Source organism: Strix aluco, chromosome 37, assembly GCF_031877795.1.
Source record: "Strix aluco isolate bStrAlu1 chromosome 37, bStrAlu1.hap1, whole genome shotgun sequence".
Taxonomy (NCBI): Eukaryota; Metazoa; Chordata; class Aves; order Strigiformes; family Strigidae; genus Strix; species Strix aluco.
The window spans coordinates 512,449-536,949 of record NC_133967.1 but is presented as its reverse complement, the minus strand read 5'-3'; the positions used below and the strand labels follow the sequence as shown (position 1 = coordinate 536,949).

The 24,501-nt window shown below is 55.1% G+C and overlaps 3 protein-coding genes across 3 annotated transcripts in view; all 3 read left to right on the top strand.

The window, feature by feature from the left end:
• LOC141917331 (uncharacterized) overlaps positions 1–19,975 on the top strand; it is a 50,112-nt gene extending 30,137 nt beyond the window's left edge. The window contains exons 11-13 of the mRNA XM_074810438.1: positions 16,573–17,151; positions 17,778–18,356; positions 19,828–19,975. Coding sequence (XP_074666539.1) covers positions 16,573–17,151; positions 17,778–18,356; positions 19,828–19,889 — 1,220 coding nt within the window. The 3' untranslated portion in view covers positions 19,890–19,975. The remainder of the gene's footprint in view (positions 1–16,572; positions 17,152–17,777; positions 18,357–19,827) is intronic.
• The window catches only part of LOC141917336 (uncharacterized), a 70,499-nt gene that overhangs the window by 6,187 nt on the left and 39,811 nt on the right, over positions 1–24,501 (top strand). The gene's annotated exons all lie outside the window — the stretch shown is intronic.
• Positions 2,962–5,280, top strand: LOC141917364 (uncharacterized). Its single transcript, XM_074810517.1, has 2 exons — positions 2,962–3,589; positions 5,048–5,280. The coding sequence occupies exons 1-2, from the start codon at positions 2,962–2,964 to the stop codon at positions 5,077–5,079; spliced, it is 660 nt and encodes a 219-aa protein (XP_074666618.1). The 3' UTR covers positions 5,080–5,280.

Sequence of the window (24,501 nt, the reverse complement as noted above, 5' to 3'; positions counted from 1 at the left end):
CTTTCCACGTATCGGAGGACCCACACTGGAGAGAAACCTTCTTCCTGCTCTGACTGTGGGGAATCCTTTGCTCAGAAGCAAACACTCATCTTGCACCAGCGGATCCACCCCGGGGAGATGCCCAACCGCTGCCAGCAATGCCAGAAAAACTGAGGAAACTGCGTGTGGCCTCTAAACCCTCCTCAGAGCGATCAGATCAATTAGTAAATTGTCCACAGATTGCAACAATATTATGGTTTTGTACTCTCTGCGCCACTGTTCTCATTCTGGTACCAAAGAGCGTGGGGCTGGTTTTGAATCCGTGGGGAGGGGCCGTCCAAGAGAGCTGCATCTTCCGCCCGGTGGTCGGGTTTTCCCAGTCCAAAGCAGAAACAGTCTGGCTCTGCTCGACCACCGGTATACGGAAGAAAGCATCTTTCAAATGCAGCCCTGTAAAACCAGTATTACTGTCCGGGACCGAGGCGAGGAGGGGATACGGATTCGGGACCACAGGGTGCACGTCTGGAGTTCTCACATTCACTCCCCTTCAACCCTGTACCAACCTGTGTTCAGGAGAGTGAGGTTTTCTCACCAGTAGCATTGGAGCATTGAACTCTGATTGACATTCCCTTCACTGTCCACCTTCCAAAAAGGGTTTATTATAGGCTCTAGTCCTTTCCGAGCTTCCAGGTCGCTGGCATTGTGTTTCTTCCTTACCAGCTGGGCTCCTGCTTTTAGCTCCATCTTTTCCAGAGTCACATTCTTGGCTCGTCCCGGCGTTCCTGATGGCCACACTATGGCTATTACCGCATTTAATAATTTGTCTGGAATAGTCTCTTCTTTTGCAGGATTCTTCCCCGGTAACCAGCATAGCTGGGCTCTCTGTGCGTTCTCTGGAGGAATATGGAACTGAGCAGAGTCTTCAGAGAAGGTTAATTGTGCATTTAACTTGCAACGTAACTCTCGACCGAGCAATGGCAAAGGCCATTCTGGCATAGAGAGGAATCTCTGAGTTAATTTCGTAATTTATTTAACTCATTAATCGCCTCCTACTTTATTCCCATTTCTCAGGATGCCTCCTAGAGGAGAGCAGAGAGGTGTCTCCTGGGAAGTAGTAGCTCCCATTTTGGTACCCAAAAGGAGTTTCCTAATGCACCTTTTTGTACACCAAAAGATGAACTGGACAAGGCTGTCAGCGCGGTCCCGTCTGGGTCCCCAGAACTGTTGTCCCACAAGCGGGGTCGTTCACCCCCGGTGCCAGACGCCAACACACCCCCCGAGCAGAGGGATTGATTTATCCCGTGTGGGCGCAGAGCTGGGGGCTGGTGGTAATTCCCCCCGGCCAGCGCCCCGCCCCAAAGAACTTCCCTGGATTTCTACACTTCAGCCCACACGGAGACACCGGGACTGTAGTGACCGGGGCCGGTTTCTTATCGCTTTGTCCCTCACTGGTTAACAACGCGCCTCGTCGAGATGTCAGCGTAGAGTGTCTTGTAATTCTTGTGGCCCAACTCAAAGGTGAGGGGGGACGCGGCTTCTTGGTCTTCAACTGAGTTGGCAGTCGCGGTCTATTCCCCTCCCCGGCTTAATTAGGGCCGAATGTGTGTGTGTGCCCTCTTGGTGGTCCTGCTCCTCCTCCTTCCCTCCCCCTTCTTCATCCTTACCCCTACTGCTCCTCCACCATCCCTCCCTCTCCTCCTTCATCCTTTTCCTGTTTATTTACCGGCTCCTCCTCCTCCATCCCTCCTCCTTCTGCTCGACCTTCATCCCTCCTCCTCCTGGTCCTGCTCCTCCTCCATCCCTCCCCCTCTTCCAGCCTTACTCCTCCCCCACTCCTCCGCCTTCTTCACACTTGACCAGCGCCCACGCTTGGTCCCCACTTTCACAGCGCCCCCCAAAACTCCCCCCACCCTCCGAGAGGGCCAGAGATGGAGATGCACAGCCCCCCCCTTCCCTGCAGGGGTGTCCCTGAGGGATGGAGAATCCACGTCCAGCCGCCCCCCATAACCCGCAGCACTCCTGGGTGTCCCCTCCTTGCCGGTCCCGCAGGCAGGGTACAGGCAGGGTACAGGCAGGTACCTGCTGCCGCCTCTCGGCTGCTCAGCACCCCCTGCCCGGGGCTCAGCACCCACCCGGCTGCACCCTGTTATGCTGGTTTGTGTGTGGAGGGGTTGGGAGCGGGGGAGGGGGCTACAGGGGGGGCTCCTGGGAGAAGATGCTCAAAGCTGCCCGGGCTCCAAGTCGGACCCGCCCCTGGCCAAGGCCGAGCCAATTCGTGACGGGCGGCCACGCCCCTGGGATAAGGTATTTAAAAAGGAGAACATCGAAGGGAAATACCGTGGCAAACAACGAGGGTGAGGAAGGACGGCAGGAGGTGGACGGTGCGTTGGAGCAGAGACTGCCCTGCACCCATGGAGACCCACAGGGGAGCAGATGCCCCCCCAGAGCCCCTGAGAGGGACCCACATGGGAGGAAGATGGTGGAGGACTGTCTCCCGTGGGAGGGAGCCCACGCCGGAGCAGGGGAGGAGTGTGAGGAGTCCTCCCCCTGAGGAGGAAGGAGCGGCAGAGACAACGGGTGATGGACTGACCCCAACCCCAATCCCTGCCCCCTGCACCAGTGGGGGGAGGAGGGAGAGAAATGTGGAGCAAAGCTGAGCCCGGGAAGAAGGGATGGGGGGGAAGGTGTTTTGAAGATGTGGTTGTATTTCTCACTGTCCTGCTCTGTCGCATTGGTACATTGGTTGGGGTGGGGGTGTTCAAATTCGATTGCTGTTCTTTCTTCCTTCCCCGATGGAGTCTGTCTGTTGCCTGAGTTACACAGCCACTCCCCCCACCCCCCTCCCGTCTTGTGTGGATCCCCCCCAGCCTTTAGTTTTTTTTTTTTCCTCGGCGCTAATGGGCAAGGCCATGGGGGGAGTTAGAAGGAGGAGAAGGGGAGGGAGCCAAGCAGGCAGAGACATGGAGTAGGTGGCTGCTCTTCATGTCCCTTAAGAGCCACCAACTGAGCCCCTTTGGTCTCCCCACAGGGGCTGGGACAGACAAGCAGAAGGAGGAGCAGTGCCAGCCCAGGGAAGAGCAGAGGGGGATGCTGCAAGGGCCCGAAGAGGAGCCCCAGAGCCCCACGGTGGACGTGGAGCACGATGGCCAACAGCAGCCAGATGATACGCAAGGGAGCCATGCACCAAGAACACCCCCGAAATGCTCTTTCAAAGGGATGTGTGCTGGAGACACTCAAGAAGATGCACCTGAACCACAGAGTATCTCCAGAGGGAAGGAGGAGTACAAGTGTAATGACTGTGGGAAGGTCTTTGGCTGGGAGAGCAACCTGAGCCGTCACCGATGGAGCCACAGAGGAGAGAAGCCCTACAAGTGCCTGGATTGTGGGAAGAGCTTCACGCAGAGAGGAAACCTCCTGTGTCACCAGAGGACACACACCAAGGAGAAGCACTTTCTCTGCACCACATGTGGGAAGCGCTTCTCCTTTAGCTCGATCCTCCTTGTCCACCAGCTCATCCACATGGGAGAGAGGCCGTACATCTGCCTACAGTGTGGGAAGAGCTTCCAGAAGAGGTCTCACCTCAGGAGACATGAGGAAGCCCTTCACAATGGTGAGTCCTCAGGGGGGAATTTACCTTTTTAGTGTTGTCCTTAGCAATAAAATGGAGAGGAAGGGGTATGCAGGTGGGGGTTGGCCAAATTTTAGTCAGGAACTGGTTGGGCATCCATCTCCCCATGTTGGGGGTGAGTGATGGCCTCCTCCTGCCTCCTCCTGTGAAACTATTTTTACCTCTGCTCACAGGTTTTCTCAATTTTCCTATTCTTTCCCATTCCTGGCTTCACCCCCAGCGGGTGGGAGCAGCCAACAGCCCAACCCTGCCCCATCACGACCTGCGCCATACTCATGCCCAGACCTCCCAGGCGGCGAGGGGAATTTTGGGGGGTGAAAGTGGTGAGCATGTTGGGACGCTGGTCCAGGGCAAAGAAGGGGGAGGAATGGAGGAAGAGCAAGGATGAAGGAAGGGTAGAGTTGAGGGAGAAGTAACGCTTGAGGAGGTGGAGGGACGAAAGAGGAGCACGAGTCAGAAGGGGACACACACACACATGCACACACACACACACACAGGGCTGTTGGTACCTGTGCACTTGCACCTCCATCTCCTTGCCCACTTCTTCCCTACAGGCAGGGTACAGGCAGGGGCTGGCAGCTCCTGCAGGGCCCAGGCTGCTGCAAGTCTGCTGGGAGCAGGAGGGCCTGTTGTCCCTCAAACAGGGATCGTTACCTGCTCTGCAAAAGCCAATCGCACACACAGAGATGAGAGATCAGTTTATTTCATTGTTGCGCCGGGATGGGTGCTAGGGGGTGATCCCCCAGTGCTGGTACGCTGCCCAACGGAACTACAGCCTATTTATCTTGTTATATGAGTAGTAAGAACCTATCTAAGTTTACACTCCTTGGGCTGTAGTTACCATTCCATCTGCTGTCGATTAATTTAGCGGGGCTTGCTGTGGAAATTAGCACCCCTGCTCTGTCACGTCCTGCTCAGACAAGGGAGACAAGTGACTCAGATTCGTAAATCCCCACCGGAGCGGACAACGGCGAGACAAGTCTCAAAGTCCAAACATTTATTAACTTCCCACAAGGTACTAATTGGATACGGGGTAATTGGCTGAGTATATAATGAGTTTTGGCAAGGAATACAGTGTGCCTGGCATTGCTTAATGGTAGTGAAGGGAAAGGAGGAAAAGGAAAGGCGGGAGGTGGGGGGAATAGAGGGATACAGATCACCGGTCTGGGCTCCTGCATCGATCCCACCCATGAGGGTTCCAGGAGGGATCCATCTTCTTCGCTTCACTGCACTCTCCAGCGCCCCACCTCCTTTTGCCCCCCCCTCGATTTATACCCCCTTTCCTTGGGTCCATCCCCCAGGTCAACCCACATACCTATGTCTTGTATGGGTGGGAAGGGGTCAGGTGTTTCGTGGGATGATGTAATTAGCATGATCATGTTAGTCTTTGTTAGCATATTCAGGGTGTTAACTTTAATACGCATTTTGTGGATAATGAAGCAAAGGTCATTCAGCGGACAGACGGCCCTTGAAATTTGACCAGGTCCACCAGAGCAGAACCGTTTTGTCCCCACCGGGCCCCCCCGCTCCAGCCACATCCTGCGTTCTCGGGGCAACCTTATCAGCTTCGACCTCCACACCATCCACCCCGCGACTAGATTTTCGTTACTTGTGAGTGTTTGAGACATTCCTCAGCTCGGAGGGTCCCCACTCCCCCTGCTATCCTTTATCTCTTTCTCAGGCTGTTTTTCTCAGTCTGTATTTCTCGCAGGCCTGTTTTGACAAGTCGTCTCTCACATGCTTCTTACAGGGGTGGGAGTGTAAGTGTTTTCATTCTTGAATCGAGTTGGTGGTCTGGATCTCCCCCCACCGCCTTTGCCTCTCCCCTTTACCCCTTATTTTTGTTGACTTCATGCTTCTTGGGCAATCATCCAGCCTTGGGCTTTCTTCTGGGGGGGATGTGCCCCTCTTATCAGGCTCTTAGCTTCTCCTCAGTGGTGAAGTCCTTGGCGAGGCCTAGATTGAGGCCTAGATCATATCAGGCTTACACAATAGAGCCACAAAGTGTCAGGCTTACACAGTAGAGCCAGTGATCGGCGGTAAACATTTGTATGGGCTACAGTTTCCCCCTTTGACACTATCTAGTGAACTTAAATCCATCTTGCTAAGTCTCACCTTTTCCACAGTTTGTTCACCCACACATAAGCCACATCTCCATGTACACTGAGTGCATAAAGGCACATAAACACAATTATTAGACAATACTGTAGCACCCGAACTAATCCTGCTTTGTTCTTGGAAGTACATTTCCCAAAAGGGTTCAGTCGGGTTATTCTTGAATCCCTGGGGCAGCACAGTCCAGCAGAGTTGTACTTTCCTAACAGCATGGGAATTTCCCAGTCAAAGGTGAAGATCTTCAGGCTTTCCTCTTCCAGAGGGATGCAAAAGAAAGCACCTTTTAAGTCTAGCACTGCAAAACACACGCTATTTCTAGATATTGGAGACAATAGCGTGTAGGGGGTAGGTACCACAGGATGGACATCTACGGTGATTTTGTGAATTTCTCTTAAATCTTGCATCAAACTGCGTCCTTGAGTTTGAGGTTTCTCTACGGGTAGGATGGGGGTGTTACATTCAGACTGACATTCCCATCAGAAACCTGTGTGAGTCGGCACAAGCAGGACACAGGAACAACCACAGAACCACGGATGAAATGCAAAGAGTAAATTTATTCCCGTTACCTCACGACTCGAGGGATCCCCGCAGCAACACCCGGGCAGAGGCACGCAAGCGGGGACGCCGGCACCGCAGAGCTCGGGCCTTGCTAGTCAGGGAAAGGAGAAGGAAAGAGGAAGATCTCGGGCCTACCGCTTTTGCCTGTGTGTATCCAGGATTTTTCGCAGGCGTACTTTTCCACGGTGCTTTGATCTTTCCCACAGCAGGGCAGGAATCTCAAGGCTGTTTGATAAGGTGACTCTGAGTCTCTCCCAGGCCCGTGTTATCTAAACACAGACATTCTACCCGTCAGGCACACAGAGCTAAGCAACAATTAGCGTGATATATGTGTTAATATCAGATTCTGGCCTCCTTTTTCCTGAGGGTTCAGCAAACAAGTTTTATCTCTGAGGCTGTTCATGTTTCCAGCGCCCTTCTTTCCTGCAAAAAGCACATGCATTATGACCCACAGGAGTACAGTCCGAGGAGTTAACCCCCCATCCTTGTCCTCTGTTCCGTTCACCTCTTCCCCCACTTCAACTTTGGCCCCTTCCTCTGCCTTTGTTGTGACTCCCAGTGATTGTCGCTGCCAGCAGCAACGCTGTAATTTTATTCTTTTATGCTTCTCCCTGAGTCTTTCCCTTTTTTCTCTCTCCTCTCTGTTCCTGTAAACCTTGGATGTTATTTCTATCCCCTGCGATAGGGACATTGTTACCACTTTTACAATATTGCAACACACTGACTGAGGTTAATCAAGGTACAAGCTACTAGTTATTCTGTAGACATTAAAGTTCTCGCTTCCTGCTCCTGAGCTGGAAGTGGGCTGCTCTTCATCTCCACTACTGCTACAATCTTGGGATTTTTTTCCATCCCTTCCTCCTGCATTCAGCAGATGTTTGCCTCTTATCAGTCTTACAGTTTCTCCTCCAGGGCAAAGTCCTTAGCAAGGTCAAGATTGTATCAGGTTTACACAATGGAGCTACATAGCATATGGCTTACACAATAGAGCCAGTGATTAGTGGAAAACATTTGCACAGGCCACAGGCCTGGGATCCCAGCCTCAGCACCCGGGCCATGAGGTGGGGGACCTGAATGCAACCAAGGCCCAGCCAATTAGTTAGGGTGGCTGTGGCTTTGGGATAAGGTAATTAAAAAGAGGAACTTGGGAGCAGGAGAAGGGAAATACCTCTGCAAACAGCGAGGGTGAGGAAGGATGGCAGGAGGGGGGAGGTGCGCCGGAGCAGAGACTGCCCTGCACCCATGGAGACCCACAGGGGAGCAGATGCCCCCCCAGAGCCCCTGGGAGGGACCCACGTGGGACGAAGATCGTGGAGGACTGTCTCCCGTGGGAGGGAGCCCACGCCGGAGCAGGGGAGGAGTATGAGGAGTCCTCCCCCTGAGGAGGAAGGAGCGGCAGAGACAACGGGTGATGGACTGACCCCAACCCCCATCCCTGCCCCCTGTGCCGGTGGGGGGAGGAGGGAGAGAAATGTGGAGCAAAGCTGAGCCCGGGAAGAAGGGATGGGGGGGAAGGTGTTTTGAAGATGTGGTTGTATTTCTGACTGTCCTGCTCTGTCGCATTGGTACATTGGTGGGGGTGGGGGTGTTCAAATTCGATTGCTGTTCTTTCTTCCTTCCCCGATGGAGTCTGTCTGTTGCTTGAGCCCATAATGGGGGAGTTACACAGCCACCCCCCCCACCCCCCTCCCATCCTTGTCTGGATCCCCCCCAGCCTTTAGGGTTTTTTCCTCCCTATCCCTCTGGGGGAAGGGGTGAGTGAGCATCTGCGTGGGGCTCAGGTGCCCTCAGGGCTCAAAGCACAACATGGCACTAACAGGCAAGGCCATCTGGGGTGTGAGAAGGAGGAGAAGGGAAGGGAGGGAGCCGAGCAGGCACAGACATGGAGCAGGTGGCTGCTCTTCATGTCCGTTAAGAGTCCCCAACTCCTTTGGTCTCCCCACAGGGGCTGGGACAGACAAGCAGAAGGAGGAGCAGTGCCAGCCCAGGGAAGAGCAGAGGGGGATGCTGCAAGGGCCCGAAGAGGAGCCCCAGAGCCCCATGGTGGACGTGGAGCACGATGGCCAACAGCAGCCAGATGATACGCAAGGGAGCCACGCACCAAGAAGACCCCGAAAATGCTCTTTCAAAGGGACGTATGCTGAAGACCTTCAAGAAGCCTCAACTGAACCACGAAGTAGCTCCAGAGAGAAGAAGTACAAGTGTGAGCACTGTGGGAAGGTCTTCGGCTGGGGGAGCAACCTGAGCCGTCACCGAAAGATCCACATGGGAGAAAAGCTCTACAAGTGCCGGCATTGCGGGATGAGCTTCACACAGAGAGGAAACCTCCTGTGTCACCAGAGGACACACACCAAGGAGAAACGCTTTCTCTGCGCCACGTGTGGGAAACGCTTCTCCTTTATCTCGTACCTCGTCAAGCACCAACGCATCCACACGGGAGAGAGACCGTACATCTGCTCAGACTGTGGCAAGACCTTTCGGCAGAGTTATCACCTCACAAGGCATCGGAAAACTATCCACAATGGTGAGACCTCTGAGGGGGCTTAACTCCATATTGCCTTGTGCTCAGTTATAAAATGGAGAGGAGGGGGTTTGGAGGTGGGGGTTGGCCAGATTTTGGTCAGGAACTGGCTGGGTATCCATCTCCCCATCAGAGGTTTTGAGTGATGGCGTTACATGTCTCCTCCTTTCTGTCAGTCTGTATCCTCCTGTCTGTCTACTATTAAACTATTTTTCCTTCATCTATGGGTTTTCTCAGTTTTCCTCCTCTTTTTCTCTTCTGAGGTTCACCCCCAGCGGGTGGGAGCAGCCAACAGCCCAACCCTGCCACAGCCCAACCTGACCCATCTCCATCCCCGGCTCTACTGAGGGGTGGGGGGAGTTTTGGGGGGGTGAAAGTGGGAACCAAGGGTGAGAGCTGGTTCAGGGTGAAGAAGGAGGAGGGATGGGAGAGGGATGAAGGAGGAGGAGGAAGGGAACGGATGAAGTGCTAAGACAAACCCCAAATTGCTCTTTCAAAGGGATTTGTGCTGAAGATGTTCAGGGGGATGCAACCCCCCCACAGAGCAGCTCCAGAGAGATGGTGTACAAGTGTGTGGACTGTGGGAAAGTCTTCAACTGTGGGAGCCACCTGACCCATCACCGACGGATCCACATGGGAGAGAAGCCCTTCAAATGCCAGGATTGCGGGAAGAGCTTCACAGAGAGAGGAAACCTCCTGTGTCACCAGAGAATACACACCAAGGAGAAGCCCTTTATCTGCACCACATGTGGAAAAAGCTTCACATGGTGCTCGAGCCTCATCACCCACAGACGCATCCACACAAACGAGAGACCTTACGCCTGCTCACACTGTGGGAAGACTTTCCAGAGGAGGCCTCACCTCAGTAAGCATCAGGAAAAGTACCACAACGGTGAGTCCTCAGAGGGGGCTTAACACTGTATCGTGTCGTGCTCAGCGATAAAATGGAGAGGAGGGAGTTTGGGGGTGGGGTTTGGCCAGAATTTGGTCAGGAACTAGCTGGGCATCCATCTCCCCATGGGTGGGGGTCAGTGATGGCCTCCTCCAGCTGCCTACCTCTTCTGGCCTCCTCCTGCCAAACTATTTTTACCTCCACTCACGGTTTTTCTTGATTTTCCTCTTCTATTCCCCTTCCCGGGTTCACCCACAGCGGGTGGGAGCAGCCAACAGCCCAAACCTGCCCCATCCTGACCTGTCCCATCTCCATCCCCGGCCCTCGTGGGGAGTGAATGTGGGGACCAAGGTTGGGTGCTGGTCCAGGGAGAAATAGGAGGACAATAGGGAGAGGGGGAAGGATGAAGGTGGAATGGAAGAAGAAAATGGATGAAGTACCAACAGAACCCTGAAATTGCTCTTTCAAAGGGACATGTGCTGGAGACGTTCAAAAACACACAACCCAACGATGCAGAACCTCCGTAGAGTACAAGTGTGAGCACTGTGGGAAGGTCTTCACCTGCGGCAGCAACCTGAACCGACACCGACGGATTCACACGGGAGAGAAGCCCTTCAAGTGCCAGGATTGTGGGAAGAGCTTCACACAGAAATCGAACCTCCTGAGTCACCAGAGGACACACACCAAACAGAAGCGATTTTGTTGCACCATATGCGGGAAAGACTTCTCCTTTCCATCAGAATTCATCAGACACCAACGCACCCACATGGTGGAGAGACCGTACGCCTTGTCACAGTGTGAGATGACTTTCCAGCAGAGTTATCACCTCTACCTCAGGAGGCATCAGTTAGTTGTCCAGAATGGTGAGTCCTTGGCCGGGTCTTAAACCCGTATCACATCGGGCTCATACAGAAAATGGAGAGGAGGGGGTTGGGGGTGGGGGGTGGCCAGATTTTGGTCAGGATCCGGCTGGGCATCCATCTCCCCATGGGTGGGGGTGAGTGATGGCCTCCTCCAGCTGCCTACCTCTTCTGGCCTCCTCGTGCAAAACTATTTTTACTTCCACCCATGGGTTTTCTTGCTTTTCTTCTTCTTTTCCCCTTCCCAGTTTCACCTTCAGAGGGTGGGAGCAGCCAACAGCCCAATCCTGCCCCATCTGTACGTGACCCTTCTCCATCCCTGACCCTCCCGGGGGGTGGGGGGAGTTTTGGGGGGATGAAAGTGGGGACCAAATTTGGGTGCTGGTCCAGGGTGAAGAAGGGGGAGAAATGGGGTAGAAGGAGGAAAAGCAAGGATATGAAGGAGAATGATGAGTATCAGGAAGAGGGAAGACACAAACACACATACAGAGCCATGGGCACCTGTGAACTTGCACCCCCATTTCCTTTTGCGCTTGTGCAAACCCGCACTGATGCACAGTCACACACAAACACAAACCCCACACCTTTATGTGCGCGCGCACACACACACATAAGCCCCTGTTCATTTAAACACTCACCAACACTAGAAGGGCTTCAGGGGCTGGCAGCACCGTACTGGGTGGTACTGGTCTGGACGGGAGCTGGAGTAGGTGGCTGCTCTTCACATCCCTTAAGAGGCACCAAATGAGCCCCTTTGGTCTCCCCACAGGGGCTGGGACAGACAAGCAGAAGGAGGAGCAGTGCCAGCCCAGGGAAGAGCAGAGGGGGATGCTGCAAGGGCCCGAAGAGGAGCCCCAGAACCCCATGGTGGACATGGAGCATGATGGCCAACAGCAGCCAGATGATACGCAAGGGAGCCACGCACCGAGAACACCCCAAAAAAGCTCTTTCGAAGGGATGTGTGCTGAAGAACTTCAAGATGCTGCAACCCAACCACGGAGTAGCTCCAGACAGAAGGAGTACAAATGTGAGGAGTGTGGGAAGGTCTTCAGTTGGGGGACCAATCTGACCCGTCACCGACGGACCCACACAGGAGAGAAGCCCTACAAGTGCTGGGATTGTGGGAAGAGCTTCACGCAGAGATGGAACCTCCTCTGTCACCAGAAGACACACACAGGGCAGAAGCGGTTTCACTGCAACATATGCGGGAATTACTTCTCCTTTATGTTGGACCTCATCAAACACCAACGCACCCACACAGGAGAGAGACCGTACACTTGCTCGTGTTGTCAGATGACTTTCTGGCGGAGTGATCACCTCAGGAGGCATCAGTTAGCCGTCCACAATGGTGAGTCCTTGGAGGGTGCTTAACCCCGTATATGACGCGCTCAGCAATAAATGGAGAGGAAGGGGTTTGGGGGTGGGGGTTGGCCAGAGTTTGGTCAGGAACTGGCTGGGCATTCATTTCCCCTTAGGTGGGGGTGAGTGAGGACCTTTGCATATTTCCTCTGTCTGTCTCCTGCTATTGAACAATTTTTCAATTCCATGTCGAGGTTTTCTCACTCACTGTTCCTCTTCTTTTCCCCTTCCCGGGTTCACCCACAGTGGGCGGGAGCAGCCAACAGCCCAACCCTGCTCCATCCCACCTGACCCATCTCCATCACTGGACCTCCCGGGGCTGAGGGGTGTTTGGGGAGGGGGATGAAAGTGGGGACCAAGTTTGGGTTCTGGTCCAGGGTAAAGAAGCGGGGGGGGGTGAAGGACAAGGACGAGTAGGAATATGAAGGATGAAGGAGGACAAGGGGTATCAGTAAAAGGGGTTACACACAGACACGCACCCTCCTCTCCTCAGACACTTGTGCAAACCCACACTCATGCACACCCACACACAAACACAACCCCCACAGCTTCACGTGCACACAGATGCATGCAGAGACACAGACACACACTCATACCCCTCTCCGTGCCTTTACACACTCAGCGACACTAGAAGGGCTCCAGCAGCTAACAGCACTGTACTGGGTGGTGCTGGTCTGGGTGGGAGCTGCTGGAGTAGGTGGCTGCTCTTCATGTCCCTTAAGAGCCCCCAACTGAGCCCCTTTGTTCTCCCCACAGGGGCTGGGACAGACAAGCAGAAGGAGGAGCAGTGCCAGCCCAGGGAAGAGCAGAGGGGGATGCTGCAAGGGCCCGAAGAGGAGCCCCAGAGCCCCACAGTGGACGTGGAGCACGATGGCCAACAGCAGCCAGATGATATGCAAGGGAGCCACAGGCCAAGAACACCCCGAAAAAGCTCTTTCAAAGGGAGGTATGATGAAGAACGTCAAGAAGTCACAACCCAACCACCGAGAAGCTCCAGAGGGAAGCTGTACAAGTGTGAGCACTGTGGGAAGGTCTTCACCTGCGGCAGCAACCTGAACCGACACCGACGGATTCACACGGGAGAGAAGCCCTTCAAGTGCCAGGATTGTGGGAAGAGCTTCACACAGAAATCGAACCTCCTGAGTCACCAGAGGACACACACCAAACAGAAGCGATTTTGTTGCACCATATGCGGGAAAGACTTCTCCTTTCCATCAGAATTCATCAGACACCAACGCACCCACATGGTGGAGAGACCGTACGCCTTGTCACAGTGTGAGATGACTTTCCAGCAGAGTTATCACCTCTACCTCAGGAGGCATCAGTTAGTTGTCCAGAATGGTGAGTCCTTGGCCGGGTCTTAAACCCGTATCACATCGGGCTCATACAGAAAATGGAGAGGAGGGGGTTGGGGGTGGGGGGTGGCCAGATTTTGGTCAGGATCCGGCTGGGCATCCATCTCCCCATGGGTGGGAGTGAGTGACGGCCTCCTCCAGCTGCCTACCTCTTCTGGCCTCCTCGTGCAAAACTATTTTTACTTCCACCCATGGGTTTTCCTGCTTTTCTTCTTCTTTTCCCCTTCCCAGTTTCACCTTCAGAGGGTGGGAGCAGCCAACAGCCCAACCCTGCCCCATCTGTACGTGACCCTTCTCCATCCCTGACCCTCCCGGGGGGTGGGGGGAGTTTTGGGGGGATGAAAGTGGGGACCAAATTTGGGTGCTGGTCCAGGGTGAAGAAGGGGGAGAAATGGGGTAGAAGGAGGAAAAGCAAGGATATGAAGGAGAATGATGAGTATCAGGAAGAGGGAAGACACAAACACACATACAGAGCCATGGGCACCTGTGAACTTGCACCCCCATTTCCTTTTGCACTTGTGCAAACCCGCACTGATGCACAGTCACACACAAACACAAACCCCACACCTTTATGTGCGCGCGCACACACACACATAAGCCCCTGTTCATTTAAACACTCACCAACACTAGAAGGGCTTCAGGGGCTGGCAGCACCGTACTGGGTGGTACTGGTCTGGACGGGAGCTGGAGTAGGTGGCTGCTCTTCACATCCCTTAAGAGGCACCAAATGAGCCCCTTTGGTCTCCCCACAGGGGCTGGGACAGACAAGCAGAAGGAGGAGCAGTGCCAGCCCAGGGAAGAGCAGAGGGGGATGCTGCAAGGGCCCGAAGAGGAGCCCCAGAACCCCATGGTGGACATGGAGCATGATGGCCAACAGCAGCCAGATGATACGCAAGGGAGCCACGCACCGAGAACACCCCGAAAATGCTCTTTCGAAGGGATGTGTGCTGAAGAACTTCAAGATGCTGCAACCCAACCACGGAGTAGCTCCAGACAGAAGGAGTACAAATGTGAGGAGTGTGGGAAGGTCTTCAGTTGGGGGACCAATCTGACCCGTCACCGACGGACCCACACAGGAGAGAAGCCCTACAAGTGCTGGGATTGTGGGAAGAGCTTCACGCAGAGATGGAACCTCCTCTGTCACCAGAAGACACACACAGGGCAGAAGCGGTTTCACTGCAACATATGCGGGAATTACTTCTCCTTTATGTTGGACCTCATCAAACACCAACGCACCCACACAGGAGAGAGACCGTACACTTGCTCGTGTTGTCAGATGACTTTCTGGCGGAGTGATCACCTCAGGAGGCATCAGTTAGCCGTCCACAATGGTGAGTCCTTGGAGGGTGCTTAACCCCGTATATGACGCGCTCAGCAATAAATGGAGAGGAGGGGGTTTGGGGGTGGGGGTTGGCCAGAGTTTGGTCAGGAACTGGCTGGGCATTCATTTCCCCTTAGGTGGGGGTGAGTGAGGACCTTTGCATATTTCCTCTGTCTGTCTCCTGCTATTGAACAATTTTTCAATTCCATGTCGAGGTTTTCTCACTCACTGTTCCTCTTCTTTTCCCCTTCCCGGGTTCACCCACAGTGGGCGGGAGCAGCCAACAGCCCAACCCTGCTCCATCCCACCTGACCCATCTCCATCACTGGACCTCCCGGGGCTGAGGGGTGTTTGGGGAGGGGGATGAAAGTGGGGACCAAGTTTGGGTTCTGGTCCAGGGTAAAGAAGCGGGGGGGGGTGAAGGACAAGGACGAGTAGGAATATGAAGGATGAAGGAGGACAAGGGGTATCAGTAAAAGGGGTTACACACAGACACGCACCCTCCTCTCCTCAGACACTTGTGCAAACCCACACTCATGCACACCCACACACAAACACAACCCCCACAGCTTCACGTGCACACGGATGCACGCAGAGACACAGACACACACTCATACCCCTCTCCGTGCCTTTACACACTCAGCGACACTAGAAGGGCTCCAGCAGCTAACAGCACTGTACTGGGTGGTGCTGGTCTGGGTGGGAGCTGCTGGAGTAGGTGGCTGCTCTTCATGTCCCTTAAGAGCCCCCAGCTGAGCCCCTTTGGTCTCCCCACAGGGGCTGGGACAGACAAGCAGAAGGAGGAGCAGTGCCAGCCCAGGGAAGAGCAGAGGGGGATGCTGCAAGGGCCCGAAGAGGAGCCCCAGAGCCCCACGGTGGACGTGGAGCACGATGGCCAACAGCAGCCAGATGATATGCAAGGGGGCCACAGGCCAAGAACACCCCGAAAAAGCTCTTTCAAAGGGAGGTATGATGAAGAACGTCAAGAAGTCACAACCCAACCACCGAGAAGCTCCAGAGGGAAGGTGTACAAGTGTGAGTACTGTGGGAAGGTCTTCAATCATGGGAGCAACCTGAGCTGTCACCAACGGATCCACACTGGAGAGAAGCCCTACGAGTGCGTGGACTGTGGAAAGAGCTTTACAGAGAGTGGGAACCTCCTTTGTCACCAGAGGACACACACTAAGGAGAAACCCTTTGTCTGCACCACGTGTGGGAAATGCTTTTCCTTTAGCTCAAACCTCATTGTCCACCAACGCATCCACACGGGAGAGAGACCGTATGTCTGCTTGCACTGTGCGATGACGTTCCGGCAGAGAGATCACCTCAGGAGGCATCAGCAAGCCCTCCACAATGGTGAGTCCAAAGATGTGGCTTAATCCTGTATCCTGTTGTAATCAGCAAAACAATACAGAGGAGGGTTTTGGGGGCGTGGGTGGCAGAGTTTGGTCAGGAACTGTCTGGGCATCCATCTCGCCATGGGCAGAGGTGAGTGATGGCCTCCTCCATCCTCCTCCTGCCACTTCTAGTCAAACTTTTTAACCTCCACCAACAGGGGTTCTCACTTTTCTTCCTCTTCCCCCCACAGTGGGTGAGAGCAGCCAACAGCCCAACCCTGTCCCATCCCGACCTGACCCATCTCCATCCCTGCACCTCAGGTGGGGTGGGGGGATTTTTTGGGGGCGGGGGTTAAAGTGTGGACCAAGAGTGGGCGCTGGTCCAGGTTGAAGAAGCGGGAAGGATGGGGGAGGAGTAAGGAAGAAGGATGGAAAGGGATGGAGGAGAAGTGTGAGAAGGAACAGGACACACACACCCCACACACACACAGCTCCAAACATTTACATGTTCATTAGCGCTAGTAGGGCTCCAGCAGCTGACAGCACCATACTGGGATGTACTGGTCTGGGTGAGAGCTGCTGGAGTAGGTGGCTGCTCTTCATGTGCTTTAAGAGGCACCAGCTGAGCCCCTTTGGTCTCCCCACAGGGGCTGGGACAGACAAGCAGAAGGAGGAGCAGTGCCAGCCCAGGGAAGAGCAGAGGGGGATGCTGCAAGGGCCTGAAGAGGAGCCCCAGAGCCCCATGGTGGACGTGGAGCACGATGGCCAACAGCAGCCAGATGATACGCAAGGGAGCCACAGACCAAGGGAACCCCAAAAAAGATCATTCCAAAGGACGTGTGCTGAAGACACTGAAGAAGCCACAACCCAACCACAAAGTAGCTCCAGACAGAAGGAGTACAAGTGTGAGCACTGTGGGAAGGTCTTCATGTCTGGGAGCAACCTGAGCCGTCACCGACGGATCCACACAGGAGAGAAACCCTTCAAGTGTGTGGACTGCGGAAAGAGCTTTACGGAGAGCAGGTACCTCCTCTGTCATGAAAGGACACACACCAAGGAGAAACCCTTTGTCTGCACTACGTGTGGGAAACGCTTCTCCTTTAGCGCAAGCCTCTTTGTCCATCAACGCATCCACATGGGAGAGAGACCGTACGTCTGCACACACTGTGCGATGACATTCCGGCAGAGAGATCACCTCAGGAGACATCAGCAAGCCCTCCACAATGGTGAGTCCTCAGATGGGGCTTAATCCCATATCATGTTGTACTCAGCAATAAAATGGAGAGGAGGGGGTTAGGGATTGGGTTTGCCAGAGTTTGGTCAGGAACTGTCTGGGCATCCATCTTGCCATGGACAGAGGTGAGTGATGGCCTCCTCCATCCTCCTCCTGCCACTTCTCGTCAAATTTTTTTTACCTCCACCCACATGGGTTCTCACTTTTCTTCATCTTCCCCTCACGGTGGGTGGGAGCAGCCAACAACCCAACGCTGCCCCATCCTGACCTGAACCATCTCCATCCCTGCACTTCCTGGGGTGTGGAGGGAGTTTTGTTGGGGAGGTTAAAGTGGGGGCAAGAGTGGGCGCTGGTGCAGGTTGAAGAAGCGGGAGGGATGGGGGAGGAGTAAGAATGAAGGATGGAAAGGGATGGAAGAGGATTGTGAGCAGGAACAGGGGACACACACACCCCCCACACCCCCCCCAAGCATTTACATGCTCAGCAGCACTAGAAGGGCTCCAACAACTGGCAGCACCGTACTGGGTGGTACTGATCTGTGTGGGAGCTGCCGGAGTAGGTGGCTGCTCTTCATGTGCCTTAAGAGGCACCAGCTGAGCCCCTTTGGTCTCCCCACAGGGGCTGGGACAGACAAGCAGAAGGAGGAGCAGTGCCAGCCCAGGGAAGAGCAGAGGGGGATGCTGCAAGGGCCCGAAGAGGAGCCCCAGAGCCCCACGGTGGACATGGAGCACGATGGCCAACAGCAGTCAGATGATACACAAGGGAGCCACAGACCAAGAAGACCCCGAAAACGCTCTTTCAAAGGGACATATGTTGAAGACTCTCAGGAAACCACAACCCAACCACCTAGTAGCTCCAGACAGAAGGAGTTCAAGTGTGAGCACTGTGGGAAGGTCTTCACCTGGGAGAGCAGCCTGAGCCGTCACCGATGGATCCACACGGGAGAGAAGCCCTTCAAGTGCCGCGATTGTGGGAAGAGCTTCAGGGATAGCTGGAAATTCCTTCATCACCAGAGGACACACACAGAGGAGAAGCCCTTTCTCTGCAACATCTGTGGTAAACGCTTCTCCTGTAGCTCGAACCTCGTTGTCCACCGACGCATCCACACAGGTGAGAGACCGTATGCCTGCTCCCACTGCGGGAAGAGATTCCAGCAGAGAGGTCACCTCAGGAGGCATCAGGAAGCCCTTCACAATGGTGAGTCCTTAGTGAAGGGATTTAGTGTGAGGTGTCTCAGGCCCTGGTGGAGCTGTGGGTGGGGATGGCCTGGAGAAGCACGTGGTGGGGCTGTGCTGGGACTCCTGCTCCCAGCGTGGCAGCAGTGCTGGGCTGGGAGATGGCCCTGGGGATGGATTTGCTCTGTCCCCAGGTTGGGTTGAACTAGCGGTGGGGATGGTCCTGCTGGGAGCAGGAGGTTGGACTGGAGACCTCCAAGGAATGGAGCTGCCCTGGAAGAACCTCTTTGGTGCAGGGAGGTTCCTCAGTAAGTCTTGGTGATACCAAATGGCCTCCAAGCACATTTCACAGGTGCGTCTGTGGACACGGAGGCCTCTCTGCACCCATCCTCCACCACTGCAAATCCCCTCCTGCGTCTTCCCAGCTTGCATTACCCCAGCAGATACTGGGGTTTCCCCTCCATCCTTGGCTGGGGAGGTCCCGTTGGGGCAATGCTGTGCTGGGTTTGTGTGGTGGGGGGTGGGGTTTGGCAGTGGGTGATGGAGCTACAGCGATGGCCCCTGTGAGAAGATTCTCAAAGCTCTGCTGGCTCCAAGTGGGACCTGCCTCTGGCCAAGGCCGAGCTCATTAACGGCAATGGCTGCGCCTCTGCGATAACATATTTAAGGAGGGAAAATGGGAAGGGTTTTGGGGACATTGAGGAGGAGTTAGGAGAAGGACATGTCTGCGAACACTAAGGTCTGTGGAAGGAAGGGGAGAGGAAGGGAGGAGGTGCCGAAGCAGAGCCCCCCTGTATCCCGTGGTGAGAGGACAGGGCTGCCCCTCTGCCACCCTTGGAGGTCACCGGGGGAGCAGAGTCCCACCTGCAGCCTGGGGAGGCCTCCACAGCGGAGCAGGCGGCTGCGTGTAAAGGAGGCCAAGACTCTGAGGGGAGAAGAAGCCCCTGCTGTTGTAGTCCAACGCTGGGAGGACTGAAACACGTGGGGTGACCCATGTCAGAGTAGCCTGGGAACGGCTGCAGCCCATGGGAAGACTCAACACTGGGGAATGTTTGTGGAGGAGAGGGGAGCCATGTGGGGCAGGGGCAGAATGGGGAGAAGTTGCCCCCACCTCTGGAGGAAGAAGGGGTGGACTGACTGCACCCCCCTCCTCTGCCCCTGCACTGCTCAGGGGAGGAGGTAGAGAGATGGGGAACAAAACTGAGCCAGGAAGAAGGGAGGGGTGTGGGGAGGGCTTTAAGATGTGCTAACACTTCTCACTGTCCCATTCTGTCTGTTAAGTGTTGTTTCTCTTAGTGTTTTCAATAAAGTGATGTTCTTTTTGCCAGAAACCTTAACGGGTGAGCCACCCCTCCCTGCTTTTATCTGCATTCCAGAGCCTTTTGCTTCTCCTTCTCCTTCCCAGCCCTGGGGGAAGGGGTGACAGAATGGCTGGGTTCTGCTCAGTTGCCCTGTGGGCTCAAACCACAACAAATGGCTTTGTCTTTCTCCAGCAGGCACCAAGAGCACCCAGCTGGAGCCAGGACAAGCACCCCAGGTGGTGGGAAAGATCTAGATCAAAGAGGAGTAGACACCGATGGGACAAGGGGATGGCGTGAAGAACACCCATGCAGCCACGAGCAAGCTGGTGGCCCATGACAAGCAGGGGATCTATAAATTCCCCGAGTGTGGGAAGATCTTCAAGGACTTCTCCAACCTCATCTCCCACGACAGGGCCCATAAGGGAGAGAGACCGTACAAGTGCCTGGAGTGTGGGGAGTGCTTCAGCCACAGCTCGAGCCTTTCCACGCATCGGAGGACCCACACTGGAGAGAAACCTTCTTCCTGCTCTGACTGTGGGGAATCCTTTCCTCAGAAGCAAGCACTCATCTTACATCAGCAGATCCACACCGGGGACATGTGGAACCGCTGCCAGCAATGCCAGAAAACCTTCCGGACCAGCTCCCACCTCACCACGCATGATTGTTTCCACACACAGGAGAGCTCCCACACATGCCTGTTCTGCGGGAAGTCATTCAGTGTGGGCATCGGGTGTCTTGTCCATTAGAGACCCCACTTGGGAAGATGCCTGTGGGCGAGGGAGCTTCTCTAGGGGGAGACGGGCCACAAAATTAGGGACTTGTCACCTTCCTGGGTAGGGACTTACAGCCCTCTCATCTCATCCTATGAGACAGATGATTTTGGAGTGGAAATTCAGAGATGTCTGGGGGGTGCTAATGCCCCAGCAAGGTATGTTTGTGGGGATGAGGGTTTCTGTGAGCCTCTCTCTGATTTAAATGTTGAGTGCCTGCACATCAGAGTAAATTTGGAGATTTACCAGCAGGTGCCTTGGGTACATGGACAACGTGGCTCTTCCTTCACCCCAGCACGTGGGACCATCATGTCCAAGAGCCCCAGCATCTCCCTGAGGACTCGTGGGGCCGGGCAGAGGCGATGTTTAAGAAACGCTGCCTTCCTGGGAAACCAGGCTGCTCCCATGAGTCCAAAGGGATTGTAAAGGCTCGTTAGGCAGCGAGGTCGTTAACCAGACTCAGCGTTGAGCAAACTGCTGGACAGTCTTGGTACGACGTCTTGGTGGGATGTTGGTTGTGTGGTACAAGCTGTGACCACTGTGTTGTATTTTACTCTGTTTGCTCTTAGTATGTTTATCTCTCCCTGTTCATGTCTCGCTTCGTTAAATGTGTGTACCGTTAATTATTACCTGATTCCAAACTGTGAGGATGAACTTCAATGATGGCGCTCAACAAGGCCGAGGGTTTTGTGGTTCCCGGTGGGATACAGCGATACTGGAAGATGATGGTGGAGGGATGGAGCCGCTCTCACCCATGGCTCTTTGGGGACTATTTTACCCTGAGGAAGGAGACGTTGGTGATGGGGTAAACCAGAGAAAAATGTCTTGGGTTCTTTGGAGGAAGCAAAACCCCATCCAGGACCCTGCAATCAAAATGGAGCATGAGGGATGCTCCTGTCATTACGTAGGTGCACACAAACATAGATGGATACACACAGACCCAGGGGGTGTGTACGTCCCTTACAGGAAATCAAAGGAACACCTCTCTTTTTTTTTGAAGTTTCTATCAAATAAAGTGGATTTTGCTCATAATGGGTTTCAGATTTGTGTCCTGTTCGTTGAAGAGTAAATAGATTTGGGGGATGCACAAGAGATGGGGAGGGGGGACGCAACCAGGCGGATGACCCAACCCAAGAGCTATTCCTGGCCCTATCTCATCCTGCTTCTCAGAGACTCCTCCAGCCTCTCTGCCCTCTGGGGCAGGATGTTCCCCTCTGCTCACACTTCTCTCCCTCCTCCAGGGCAGAGTCGTTAGCCAGACATCCCTTGGTTATGCAAAGCTGGGGTGAATCACCCCTTAGGCCCTGGTCCCTTCCTTTGTCCCAACACTCTTCAAGCAGCGACTGACCCTGGCATTGGTCTATTCCCGAGTTCGGAACGAGCAGAGCAGAGAATTTCCTGAAGACATCACATCCCTGGTCCTGCGGGGTGGGGTGAGGTTTGCGGGGAGTGTGTGTGACTGTGGGGAACAAGGGCTGGCGCTGGTCTGGGGTGAAGAAGGAGGAGGGATGGGGGAAGGGGAGGACAAAGGAGGGGGAGGGCGAGGGGCAGGAAGAGGGGACACACACAGACAGAACCATGGGCACGCGGGCGTTCGCACCCCCATCATCTTCCACACTTGTGCACACCGAGATAATCCTGGGGCGGGGGGGTCGTATCCTGCCCGCACAGCCCCCCCTTCCCTGCAGGGATTCTCCTGAGGGATGGAGAATCCACGTCCAGCCGCCCCCCATAACCCGCAGCACTCCTGGGTGTCCCCCCCATTGCAGGTCCCACAGGCAGGGTAGAGGCAGGGTACAGGCAGGGTACCTGCTGCCGCCTCTCGGGGTGCTCAACACCCCCTGCCCGGGGCTCAGCACCCACCTGGCTGCACCCTGTTGTGCTGGTTTGTGTGTGGAGGGGTTGGGAGTGGGGGGAGGGGGCTACAGGGGGGCCTCTTGGGAGAAGATGCTCAAAGCTCCCCCGGGCTCCAAATCGGACCCGCCCCTGGCCAAGGCCTAGTGAATTAGAGACAGTGGCCGGGCCCCTGGAATAAGGTATTTAAAGGGGGAACATGGAAGGCGGAGGAAGAGGAGGGTGGGAGGGTAATACCTCTGCAAACAGCTAGGGTGAGGAAAGACAGGAGGAGGGTAGAGGTGCTCTGGAGCAGAGACTGCCCTGCACCAGTGGAGACCCACAGGGGAGCAGGAGCCCCCCCCCACCCCCTAGGAGGGACCCACGTGGGAGGAAGAGTGGGAGGAAGATGGTGGAGGACTGTCTCCCGTGGGAGGGAGCCCACGCTGGAGCAGGGGAGGAGTGTGAGGAGTCCTCCCCCTGAGGAGGAAGGAGCGGCAGAGTCAACAGGTGATGGACTGACCCCAACCCCCATCCCTGCCCCCTGCACCAGTAGGGGGAGGAGGGAGAGAAATGGGGAGCAAAGCTGAGCCCGGGAAGAAGGGATGGGGGGGGGAAGGTGTTTTGAAGCTGTGGTTGTATTTCTCACTGTCCTACTCTGTCGCATTGGTACATTGGTGGGGGTGGGGGTGTTCAAATTCGATGGCTGTTCTTTCTTCCTTCCCCGAGGGAGTCTGTCTGTTTCTTGAGCCCATAACAGGGGAGTCATCCCCCCCCCTCCACTATTGTGTCTGGATCCCCCCCCTGGCCTTTGGTTTTATTTTTTCTTCCCCATCCCTGTGGGGAGGGGGTGATCCAGTGGCTGGGTGGGGCTCAGGTGCCCTCGGGGCTCAAAGCACAACATGGTGTTAAAGGGCAAGGCTGTGTGGGGCGTGAGAAGGAGGAGAAGGGAAGGGAGGGAGCCGAGCAGGCAGAGACATGGAGTAGGTGGCTGCTCTTCATGTGCCTTAAGAGCCCCCAACTGAGCCCCTTTGGTCTCCCCACAGGGGCTGGGACAGACAAGCAGAAGGAGGAGCAGTGCCAGCCCAGGGAAGAGCAGAGGGGGATGCTGCAAGGGCCCGAAGAGGAGCCCCAGAGCCCCACGGTGGACATGGAGCACGATGGCCAACAGCAGCCAGATCATACGCAAGGGAGCCGCGGAACAAGGGAACCCCAAAAATGCTCTTTCAAAGGGACGTGTGCTGAAAACCCTCAAGAAGGCAGAACCACACCACGGAGTAGCTCTAGGCAGAAGGAGTACAAGTGTGAGGACTGTGGGAAGGTCTTCAGCTGGCGGAACTGCCTGACCCGTCACCGACGGATCCACACAGGAGGGATTCCCTTCAAGTGCCAGGACTGTGGGAAGAGCTTCAGTGAGAGTTGGTCCCTCCTCCATCACCAGAGGTCACACAGAGAGGAAAGGCTCTTTGTTTGCAATAATTGCGGGAAATGTTTCACGTGGCTCTCGAACCTCATTTCACACCAACGCCTTCACGTGGAAGACAGCCCCTACCTCTGCTTGCACTGTGGGTTGTCCTTCCAGCAGCGTGACCAACTCACAAATCATCAGGAAACCCTCCATCATGGTGAGTCCTCGGGAAGGGCTGTATCACCCTCTTTTACATCCTGCTCAGTAATAAAATGGAGATGAGGTGGTTTGGGGGTGGGGTTTGACCAGATTATAGTCAGAAACTTGCTGCGCATCCATCTCCCCATGGCAGGGGTGAGTGATGGTCTCCTGCTGTGTCCCCTGCCAACCTCCTGAACTATATGTCCACTCACAGGCTCTCGCCTTTCCTGTTCTTTTCCCCATCCCAGGTTCAATCAGTGGGTGGGAGCAGCCAAGAGCCCAACCCTGCTCCATCCCAACCTGTCCCATCTCCATCACCAGCCCTCCCAGTGGATGGGGAGAGTTATGGGGCGGTGAAATTGGAGAGCAAGGAGAAGGGAAGGGAGGGAGCCGAGACATGGAGTAGGTGGCTGCTCTTCATGTCCCTTAAGAGCCCCCAACTGAGCCCCTTTGGTCTCCCCACAGGGGCTGGGACAGACAAGCAGAAGGAGGAGCAGTGCCAGCCCAGGGAAGAGCAGAAGGGGATGCTGCAAGGGCCCGAAGAGGAGCCCCAGAGCCCCACAGTGGATGTGGAGCACCATGGCCAACGGCAGCCGGATGATACGCAAGGGAGCCATGCACCAAGGGAACCCCAAAAAAGCTCTTTCAAAGGGA